The sequence below is a fragment of the Bos indicus x Bos taurus genome, chromosome X, assembly GCF_003369695.1.
Source record: "Bos indicus x Bos taurus breed Angus x Brahman F1 hybrid chromosome X, Bos_hybrid_MaternalHap_v2.0, whole genome shotgun sequence".
Taxonomy (NCBI): domain Eukaryota; kingdom Metazoa; phylum Chordata; class Mammalia; order Artiodactyla; family Bovidae; genus Bos; species Bos indicus x Bos taurus.
The window spans coordinates 61,895,317-61,907,427 of NC_040105.1; the positions used below are offsets into that span (position 1 = coordinate 61,895,317).

Genomic DNA, 12,111 nt, shown 5'->3' on the forward strand with positions numbered 1-12,111 from the left:
AAGAAAAACAAAAATTTACTATTTCTCCAATTAATGATTTCAGTGGCCTTCTCTGATCGCTCCTTTCTAGCCTATTCTCTACTCTTTTGTTAGAGAATATTTTTAATTATATCTCTATTTATATCATTCCTCTTATTATAAACCACCTATGGATTTCCCATTCTTTCCAAATTCCTTAGGTTGGCTCACAAAGCCTTTTATAATGTGATTGTATTTAGCTTTTCAACTTGGCTTTTTTTCCCCCCTCACTTCTATGCCCCTGACTCATTGAATTACATTCAGTTATCAAATAAATAGTTGGCGATATAACTGATAGACCAAGTTCAGGACATATTTAATAGTGAACAGGGCACTATTAATAATTGTATATGGACAACAAATATAAACCAGGACTCTTCCTGGATAACGAAGACCCTACAAATAAAATACACTCTCACACACCTCTGTGCCTTGACTCATGCAATGGTATACACCTGGAATTTTCTTTGCCTTTTTTTTACCTGTCAAACTCCCACTCTTAATTCACATTTCAGTTCGTATATCACTTCCTCAGTGAAGCCCATAGATATATTCTCCAAATGTAATGCTCAACACACTTCATTATAATTCTAAATATACATGTATCTTCATTAGACTGTAAACTTCTTGAGGTCAAAAACTAAGTTTGATCCATTTTTTGTACTCCCATTGCATTACACATTGTCTGGGAAAAAGGATTTTTAGTAAACATACATTCAACTGAGTAGGAATGTCATATTCATTTGAAAAATTAAAAAACTGGGGAATAGAAGGATCACATAGTTAGTTGATATTAAAGTCAAGACAACATACTCATTACTCTGCCCCTCGTATAACACAGCAGTGGTTCTCAACTAGGAGCAGTTGTGCCTCCCAGAGGACATTTGGCAATGCCAAGAGACATCTTAGGTTATCATAGTTGGGAAGTACTATCAGAATAAAGTGGGGAGAGGCTATAGATACTTCAAAACAGCATATAATGCATAGGATGACCTCTCAAAACAGAAAATTACCCAACCTGAAATGTCAATAGCACTGAGATTGAGAGATCTTGTAACGGACAGGTGAAGAACTGAACCTGACAAATAGAACACACCTTTGAAAATCATCAAAGTGGACTGCTCTAAGGGAGGAAAAGTATGATAATACCAATGCTGAAATACCATGGTTTGTGGATTTCAGTGGGTTTTGCCACTGGTAACCTCTGAATAGTCTCTTCTACCTACTCACTAGGTCAGAGACTCAAGTTACAGGCTTTGGAGATATTGTATCACAATTCAAAAGAAAATCAAATAGCACATACAGGTTTGCATAACATTAGGAGGCAGAGAAGCTTAAACCTCTGAAATATTCATTAACTGAATAAGATAACCATTTCCCTTAGTTAGTAATGAACAACTGTGTTGTTCACTGAAATCACAATGGTTGGGTAGTGCTTTAAAGGCAACCTTGTGATCCTAAGACAATGGGAGGTATAGGGTACAGTTGTAGGAGCATAGGTTTTGGCATTTCACAAACCTGACTTTACATTTAGCCTTTTTACTTGATAGTTAGGTGACTTCCAGTTAGTGATCTCTCTAAGCCTCCATGGCTTCATGTGAATATTGGTATGGTAAAGTGCTTCCAAAGGTTACATGAAGTAGTATATTTAAAGCACTTAACACCATGCCTGGCACATAATAGGTATAATAAATATTATTTTATATCTCCTCTATCCTACCTTCCTTTTAGTCTAAGTCAGAGTCATTGAAAGCATTAAGCAATTAACAATCCTCATTTTGAATTTCAGAGAAAAACTTAAGTCTTATCATCCCACAGCCTTTGTAATACAAATCCTTAACCTCCCCCTTTAATTTTGCCTTCCTTTTTATTTTCTCTGTTCTTATGCTGGTTTCCAAAGAGGTATAGCTGGAAGGGGTCTATGAACTATATGGGTGCCTGGGGTTTGGAGAGGCCAAGTAGCAGTGGGTATCAGCCTACTTAAACCCAGTGGCTATCCCTGTATTCCCACACACATTTCTCTTGCGTATAGAGATAGCCTTCAATGGTTGGCTGTCCTGGAAGTTTGCATGTCTGCGGAGCTTCTTTCATCCTTTTCTTAAGTTCTTCCATCTCTTCTCGGGTACTGGAGAAATGATTTCTTGTCTGTCAAGATATTATCATCATAATTATTATCATCAGCACCATCATCATGAATAAGCATTCAATGATCAGAGACTTAGTACAGAGTTTCCTCAGCTTTTATAATGTGCTACAGCATAGCAAAAAACAAGTGTCGAGTGGCATAGTAACTAGAAAACAATTTAGCGTAGTTTAACAGTACTAAAGGCTAAAAGGGAGAGAGAAATGTAAATAACAATGTACCTGGGAGACATTTTCTAATGGAAATCACTAAAGGGTCCAAGAAATAAAAGCTCTAAGAATTCTGAGCATCACACTAACTCTGCCTTACAAAAAGGAAGGCTATAAAGAAGGGTCCCTAGGACAATATTATCATAGCAACTTCTACATTCTGCCTCAAGTAAAGTTACTGGTTACTTTGACACTGAAACAAACCCTGGCCATTAGAATAAAGGCTATGAGAGTGTGTTCTCTTTGAACATAGGTCAACAGAAAACCTATGTTTTCATGCTCATGAATAAGAAAAGCTAATATTAAGAAGTAGTATGCTTAAAGTACATTACTAAAAAACAATGGCAAAACACAGTTTGAAATGCGTGTATCAGAATCACTAGAGATAAATCTTTAGTGTTTAGTCTCAAGATTGTCACATGATGTTATCGAAAAAGCTGAACTGGGCTGTCCTACCTAGTTGAATTCACTCTGCAGATTATCTTTTGAGTTTGATATATATATATATATATGTAAAAGTGAAAGTGAAGTCACTCAGTCGTGTCCGACTCTTTGCGACCCCGTGGACTGTGGCCTACCAGGCTCCTCCATCCATGGGATTCTCCAGGCAAGAATACTGGAGTGGGTTGTCATTTCCTTCTCCAGGGGATCTTCCCAACCCAGGGATCAAACCCGGGTCTCCCGCATTGGAAGCAGAGGCTTTAACCTCTGAGTCACCAGGGAAGCCATATATATATGCAAATATTTGTTGCTAAACTCAGACTTTTCAAGTTATATTTGCAGGAAGATTAAGTAATTGAGCTAGTTATAGAAATATATTGTAAATCAGCAGAAGACAGGAACTCTCACATTCTGGTGAAAGAGAGTACCCAGAAAGAAACAAGTGTAAGTCAGAATCTCCTAAACAATTAATTGTTTTCATCCAAAAATTCATCTATAAATTTTATGCAATGTAACAGGTCCAAAATCACTACCTCAGTGGTGCTTTCTTTTCCTGTATCAAACAATTATTCTATACTCTGTGCTTTTTTAACTTTTTTCGTCTTAACTCTATTTTAGCACTTTTCATAAGTAATCATGCTGTATCTCTGTTTATCTCTCTCAGCTCTAAGGCACTGAATAATCCCTGAAGACAAAAACTAACGTGCCTCATTATGGTATGTTCAGTGCATTTTACAATGCCTGGCACAAGGTATATGTTCATTATATACCTAAGTAATTGTTAAACGTGAGTTAAATAACTAAATGAGAAAAATGATATGAGACAAGTAAGGGAAGGCTGTGCCTATGCCCATTGATAAGAAACAGCATGGGAAAGATTGAGACAATCTTTCAAGATAATTCATTTAACTATACTAATGTAATGAGAAAAGGAAGGGATGAATGGGCATTCATATTAATAAAACCTACAAAGAGAGTATCTTGACTAACTACCATAAGACCTGACCTGTACTTAAATAAGCCCATCGATGGGTTCTAATCTGGGAGAGATATAGCAAATTAGCAACATTTAATAAATACTGGATAGATGTGTTAGTGGGTGGAAGGGTGGGTTTGAACAACAGTCAGCCTCAAAGACAGGGAATAGTTGAAACTGGAAGAGTAAAAACAATCTATTACACTGAAATATTTGTGATCCACACCAGTTGGTTCACAAATTAGCTGGGATATAATAACCTAAAATTCTAAAGTCAAGATATTGAGAATGAAATCCAAATGCAATGCAAAGACTGGTGAAGAAACCCACAGGAAAACTCACATTCTGTAAACTGAGCTGAAGCTGTTGTTTATACGGGAGGAAATCCTGTGTTAGTTCCACAGTCAAGCTGTTGGAAATGAAGAGGCTATGAAGAAAGGCCAAGACCTAGAGAAAATGTATAAAAACAACTTTATCACCACCGTCTTCACATTAATCAAATACAGGGAAACAAGACACACAAAAAAGAAACCTCACACAGTGTTTAACGAATATAGTCTTCAAAGCAGTAATGCAAACACAAATAGGTCGACACATACCTATTTTTCATTACGTTAAACATTCACACTGGACTCAAATCCAGAGAATAAGAACTACTAACAAATTTATTCAACAATACCCTTTTCAGATAGTATATGAAACCAATCAAAATGTGGATAGGATGAACATAATGTGGGAATCAGTTCAGTTCAGTTCAGTGGCTCATTCGTGTCCGACTCTTTGCGACCCCATGAATCGCAGCACTCCAGGCCTCCCTGTCCATCACCAACTCCCGGAGTTCACTCAACCTCACGTCCACCGAGTCAGTGATGCCATCCAGCCATCTGATCCTCTGTCATCCCCTTTTCCTCCTGCCCCCAATTCCTCCCAGCATCAGAGTCTTTTCCAATGAGTCAACTCTTTGCATGAGGTAGCCAAAGTACTGGAGTTTCAGCTTTAGCATCAGTCCTTCCAAAGAACACCCAGGAGTGATTTCCTTTAGAACGGAGTGGCTGGATCTCCTTGAACTCGAAGGGACTCTCAAGAGTCTTCTCCAACACCACACTTCAAAAGCATCAATTCTTCAGCAGTCAGCTTTCCTCACAGTCCAAATTTCACATCCATACATGACCACTGGAAAAACCATAGCCTTGACTAGATGGACATTTGTTGGCAAAGTAATCTCTGCTTTTGAATATGCAGTCTAGGTTGGTCATAACTTTTCTTCCAAGGAGTAAGCGTCTTTTAATTTCATGGCTGCAGCGACCATCTGCAGTGATTTTGGAGGCCCCCAAAATAAAGTATGACACTATTTCCACTGTTTCCCCATCTATTTCCCATGAAGCCAAGGGACCAGATGCCATGATCTTCGTTTTCTGAATGTTGAGCTTTAAGCCAACATTTTTACTCTCCTCTTTCACTTTCATCAAGAGGCTTTTTAGTTCCTCTTCACTTTATGCCATAAGGGTGGTGTCATCTGCATATCTGAGGTTATTGATATTTCTCCCAGCAATCTTGATACCAGCTTGTGCTTCTTCCAGCCCAGAGTTTCTCATGATGTATTCTGCATATAAGTTCAATAAGCAGGGTGACAATATACAGCCTTGACATACTCCTTTTCCTATTTGGAACCAGTCTGTTGTTCCATGTCCAGTTCTAACTGTTGCTTCCTGACCTGCATATAGGTTTCTCAAGAGGCAGGTCAGGTGGTCTGATATAACCATCTCTTTCAGAATTTTCCACCGTTTATTGTGATCCACACAGTTAAAGGCTTTGGCATAGTCAATAAAGCTGAAGTAGATGTTTCTCTGGAACTCTCTTGTTTTTTCGATGATCCAGCAGATGTTCACAATTTGATCTCTGGTTCCTCTGCCTTTTCTAAAACCAACTTGAACATCTGGAAGTTCAAGATTCATGTATTGCTGAAGCCTGGCTTGGAGAATTTTGAGCATTACTTTACTAGTGTGTGAGATGAGTGCAATTGTGCAGTAGTTTGAGCATTCTTTGGCATTGCCTTTCTTTGGGATTGGAATGAAAACTGACCTTTTCCAGTCCTGTGGCCACTGCTCAGTTTTCCAAATTTGCTGGCATATTGAGTGCAGCATTTTCTCGGCATCATCTTTCAGGATTTGAAATAGCTCAACTGGAATTCCATCACCTCCACTAGCTTTGTTCGTAGTGATGCTCCGTAAGTCCCACTTGACTTCACATTGAGGATGTCTGGCTCTAGGTAAGTGATCATACCATCGTGATTATCTTGGTCGTGAAGATCTTTTTTGTACAGTTCTTCTGTGTATTCTTGCCACCTCTTCTTAATATCTTCTGCTTCTGTTAGGTCCATACCATTTCTGTCCTTTATCGAGCTCATCTTTGCATGAAATGTTCCTTTGGTATCTCTGATTTTCTTGAAGAGATGCCTAGTCTGTCCCATTCTGTTGTTTTCCTCTATTTCTTCGCATTAATCACTCGAGGAAGGCTTTCTTATCTCTTCTTGCTATTCTTTGAAACTCTGCATTCAGATGCTTATATCTCGCCTTTTCTCCTTTGCTTTTCGCTTCTCTTCTTTTCACAGCTATTTGTAAGGCCTCCCCAGACAGCCATTTTGCATTTTTTTCCATGGGGATGGTTTTGATCCCTGTCTCCTGTACAATGTGAGAATAGCTGTCTTTATATCTTCAGGACTGGCACAGAGTATGTACTCATAAATACATGCATGTTCAGTCACTTCAGAAGTGTTGGATTCTTTGTGATCCTGTGGACTGTATTCTGTCAGGCTCCTCTGTCCATGGGATTGTCCAGGCAAGAATACTGGAGTGGGTTGCCATTCCCTCCTCCAGGGGATCTTCTAGACCCGAGGATTGAACCACTGTCTCCTGCATCTCCAGCATTGCCGGCAGATTCTTTAATGCTGAGCCACTGAGGAAGGAGACTCAAATATTTGTTGATAAAAACAATAAATAAAAATGGATAAATGATCATAATGAACAATATCATAATGCTAAAATATCCAAGGATCTTATTTTGAAAAACAATCTTTAAATTAGAAATGTATTGGGGAGGGGGTGGGACATTGCAGAAGACATAGAAATGATCAATAAAATATATTTTTAATGTTTCAAATGTTCACTCCAATAAAAATCAAATATACACAACGACAAAATAAAAATTTTGTCTGTGAAATACAAACATATTAAAAATCAATGCTCAATACTAGCAATAGTAAAGTGTAATGTGTGTGTGTGTGTGTGTGTGTGTGTGTGTGTTGATTGTTCAGTTGTGTCAGACTCTTTGCGACCACATAGACTGGAGACTGCTAGACTCCTCTGTCCATGGGATTTCCCAGGCAAGAATATGGGAGTGAGTTGCCCTTCCATTCTCCAGGGTATCTTCCTGATCCAGGGATAAAACTCAGGTCTCCTGCATTGCAGGAGGACTCTTTACCATCTGAGCCACCAGGGAGTAAAGTGTAACAGGAAGTAGTAAAAACTGCTCTATTCTTTTTGAAGAAAGCTGAGCACCAAAGAATTGATGCTTGTGAACTGTGGTGTTGGAGAAGACTCTTGAGAGTCCCTTGGACTGCAAAGAGATCCAACCACTCCATCCTAAAGGAGATCAGTCCTGGGTGCTCATTGGAAGGACTGATGTTGAAGCTGAAACTCCAATACTTTGGCCACCTAATGCAAAGAGTTGACTCAGTAGAAAAGACCCTGCTGCTGGGAGGGATTGGGGGCAGGAGGAGAAGGGTATGACAGAGGATGAGATGGCTGGATGGCATCACTGACTCGATGGACATGAGTTTGGGTGAATTCTGGGAGTTGTTGATGGACAGGGAGGTCTGGCATGCTGCAATTCATGGGTTCACAAAGAGTCAGACACAACTGAGCGACTGAACTGAACTGAACTGAATTCATTTTAGAAAGTAAACAACAAAGCACATATAAATATGCACTTACATACTATATGCATACAAACACATCTATATGTGTGTATTAATACATATGTTCAGTTCAGTGCCTCAGTCATGTCCGACTCTTTGCGACCCCATGGACTGCAGCACAACAGGCCTCCCTGTCCATCACCAACTCCCAGAGCTTACTCAAACTCATATCTATAGAGTTGGTGATGCCATCCAGCCATCTCATCCTCTGTTGTCCCCTTCTCTTCCTGCCCCCAATCCCTCCCAGCATCAGAGTCTCTTCCAATGAGTCAACTCTTCACATCAGGTGGCCAAAGTATTGGAGTTTCAGCTTCAACATCAGTCCTTCCAATGAGCACCCAGGACTGATCTCCTTTAGGATGGACTGGTTTTCTGGTTTCTTTCACTCACATCTTAGTCTAACCAATCATTAAGCCCTGCCAGTTTTACTTCCAAAATATATCTCTAATCCAATCATTCTTTTCTATTTCTACTACCACCACCCTAACCCAAAGCAAGATTTTCACTTGCCTAGACCACTGGGATAGGCTAACTCATTTCCTCATTTCCAACATTGTCTTCTTCCAACCTTCTCCACACAACAAAATCAGCCCATGTCATATCCTATTTAATATACATCAGTGATTTGTTTACTACAGTTCAGGCGAAAATATAACCCCTTCACCATGCCTACAGGTCCTATGCCTTCTTATCAGATATTATTTCCTGCCACCCTCCTTTTCTTTCATCAGTGATACTTGCCTTTCTTTACTAAATTAAGGACTTACTAACACCATTAAGGACTTACTGACACCATTCTCACCATTCTTTACTAACTTAAGGACTATGTACATGTGTTTTTTTCTGTGCCTGCAAAGTTCTCTTCCCATTATTCGCGTTGCCTTATCTTTTCCTTCTTTAGATCTCATCTTATATGACACTTTCAGAGATCCCCCTTGACCATTTGACCTAAAGTAGCTGTCTGCTCCTGTTCTTTGTTTTAGCCATTACCATAACACAAACTGGAGAAGGAAATGGCAACCAACTCCAGTGTTCTTGCCTGGAGAATCCCAGGGATGGGGGGCCCTGGTGGGCTGCCGTCTAAGGGGTCACACAGAGTCAGACACGACTGAAGTGACTTAGCAGCAACAACAGCAGCATAACACAAATTATTTTATTTATGTGTATCCTTCTTTCCACCCCATGAAAGTGTAGTCTTCACAAAGACAGAAACTGAGGCTTTTTCACTGTACGATACCCAGTGTTTAGCACAGTGCCTGCATATAACAGAGGTCAATAAATGCTTATTGGATAAATGAATAAATATTTGTTTGCAAATGTACCTATACATTTTTACATATAAATTTGTACATATACAGATACATACAGCTGTGATCACAGATAACATGTACACAGATATACATACTTATGTGTAATATGTGTACACACACATGCACATGTGTACACACACCCACAACAACAAGTACATAGACACAATAGATGGACAAAATAATATAACAGACACACAGAATTTAGGGGGTAAACACCACAATATTAACAGTGATCATCTCTAAATGGGGGATATGTTGTATTTCTTTTATATATATTAAAATTTTTTCTAGCTTTTTCTGCAACTTTTTTTACATTGTTTTAATAATAAAAAAGAAAGTTGCTAAAAATCAAAATACTTATCAAACCACAGTACATCATCTTCTATAATATATTAAGGATAATTAATTAGAAAAATATTCAAAGGATATAAGTAAAAATAGAATGGGAAGTCATTGAATGCAAGAAACATGCATTCTCAGAAGAGTGTCTGGGATATGATAGGTATTTTCAGAAACCTTATGAAAGTGTAAGAGGAAGGAACGTAGGAGAACAAGGTAAAATGAAGGGTGACAGAAAAAGCAAGGAACAGGAGAAAGGAGAGGAGGAAAAGAAATATAAAGAAAAATCATAGCTATAGAGAGAAATTGCAGGAGGAAGTAAGGTGGGGAAGAGTGAAAGAACATTGGTTAGAGAGCAAGAATAACACAACCCAGTGTGTCTATTTCTTTGACATTCATTATTAAGAACTGACTATATTCATATTCTTCGAGACTCCAATTTTATAATCAAAGTTCTCTACATTTACTTGACATTTGGTAAATATTTTTAGACCATTCATCATTAGAACTTACTGGCTCCACAATATTGAACTTCTTAGACTCTTGAACTTCCTGTATTTGATAAACATAATCGAGGGACGACTCAAAGAAATTGTGCCTTTCCTTGTCCACCTGGAGGTCTGCCTAAAGAAGAAGGGTAATAAATGTCACATATTGGCATAGTCATTCGTGCAAGTCAGTGTTTATGGATTCAACAGAATGCTAGGGCTGGAAGAGAATTATACTACCAAGCAGTGATCTTATCCCTTTATTTTACAAATAGGGAACATGAAGCCAAGATAGAAAAAGTGACTGATGCACGATATCCGGTTTCTGGCCTAACAAATAAGAAGCTTGGAAGTTATTGTGCTCATCCTCATACAAGGAAAAGCTAAACTGTGAATCAACTACTCTTCTTAGAACCAATAGACCACTGAAGTCAAAGGAAAAACAACTGTCTCAAAAATTGGATAGATAGTTGAATATAGACAATCCGAGATTATCAGAGCAGAAGCCCAGAAACAGAAGCCTGTTGCTGCAACAAGTGTCAGACTTTAAGATCTCTTAAAAAACCAATACAATATTGTAAAGTAAAATAAATACATTAATTAATTTTTAAAAAATCCAAAGACAATAGGGAAGACAAAACACGAAGATACCAGAGGAGATTTTCACTTCTAGCAAGAGTAGTTATAGAAAATTAAGCACAGTCTAAATCCTAGTCAGATAAGTATCAGATCAGATCTGATCAGATCAGTCGCTCAGTCCTGTCCGACTCTTTGCGATCCCATGAATCTCAGCACGCCAGGCCTCCCTGTCCAACACCAACTCCCAGAGTTCACTGAGACTCACGTCTATTGAGTCAGTGATGCCATCCAGCCATCTCATCCTCTGTCATCCCCTTCTCCTCCTGCCCCCAATCCTCCCAGCATCAGAGTCTTTTCCAATGAGTCAACTCTGCGCATGAGGTTGCTAAAGTACTTTAGTTTCAGCTTTAGCATCATTCCTTCCAAAGAAATCCCAGGGCTGATCTCCTTCAGAATGGACTGGCTGGATCTCCTTGCAGTCCAAGGGACTCTCAAGAGTCTTCTCCAACACCACAGTTCAAAAGCATCAATTCCTTGGTGCTCAGCCTTCTTCACAGTCCAACTCTCACATCCATACATGACCACAGGAAAAACCATAGCCTTGAATAGACGGACCTTTGTTGGCAAAGTAATGTCTCTGCTTTTGAATATGCTATCTAGGTTGGTCATAACTTTCCTTCCAAGGAGTAAGCGTCTTTTAATTTCACAGCTGCAGTCACCATCTGCAGTGATTTTGGAGCCCAGAAAAATAAAGTCTGACACTGTTTCCACTGTTTCCCCATCTATTTCCCATGAAGTGATGGGACCGGATGCCATGATCTTCGTTTTCTGAATGTTGAGCTTTAAGCCAACTTTTTCACTCTCCACTTTCACTCTCATCAAGAGGCTTTTTAGTTCCTCTTCACTTTCTGCTATAAAGCATAAAACCACATAATAACATCCTTTTATCTCTGTTCCTTTTACCCAGGGCATCATGTTCATCATTCAACAAAATGTTACAAAGTGTACAAAAAAGTGAAATACACCAACAAACACAGTCTAAAGAACCAGCATCAGTTCAGTTCAGCTCAGCTGCTCAGTCATGTCCAACTTTTTGTGACCACATGGACTGCAGCACACCAGGCCTCCTTGTCCATCACCAACTCCCAGAATTTACCCCAACTCATATCCATTGAGTCGGTGATGCCATCCAATCACCTCATCCTCTGTAGTCCCCTTCTCCTCTCACCTTCAATATTTCCCAGTATCAGGGTCTTTTCAAATTAGTCAGACCTTCACATCAGGTGGCCAAAGTATTAGAGTTTCAGCTTCAACATCAGTCCTACCAATGAACACTCAGGACTGATCTCCTTTAGGATGGACTGGTTGCATCTCTTGGCAATCCAAGGGACTCTCAAGAGTATTCTCCAACACCACAGTTCAAAACCATCAATTCTTCAACACTCAGCTTTCTCCACAGTCCAACTCTCACATCCATACATGACTACTGGAAATACCATAGCCTTGACTAGGCAGACCTTTGCTGGCAAAGTAATGTGAGACTCTGATAGTTCTGTGGAGCTCACACAATCTGACTTTACTCACATGGAACACTTCTAAGAAAAAAGAACACTTCTAAGATGTTGGCAAAGT

General features: G+C 39.2%; 1 protein-coding gene across 5 annotated transcripts in view; it reads right to left on the reverse strand.

Annotated features, from left to right (window-relative positions):
• Positions 1–12,111, reverse strand: part of OPHN1 (oligophrenin 1) — a 627,552-nt gene that overhangs the window by 290,153 nt on the left and 325,288 nt on the right. For all 5 annotated transcript variants that reach the window (XM_027535147.1, XM_027535145.1, XM_027535143.1 and 2 more), the window contains 3 exons: positions 9,926–10,036; positions 4,130–4,234; positions 2,034–2,163 (listed from right to left, as the gene is read on the reverse strand). In XM_027535147.1, the coding sequence (XP_027390948.1) occupies positions 2,034–2,163; positions 4,130–4,234; positions 9,926–10,036 (346 nt within the window). The remainder of the gene's footprint in view (positions 1–2,033; positions 2,164–4,129; positions 4,235–9,925; positions 10,037–12,111) is intronic.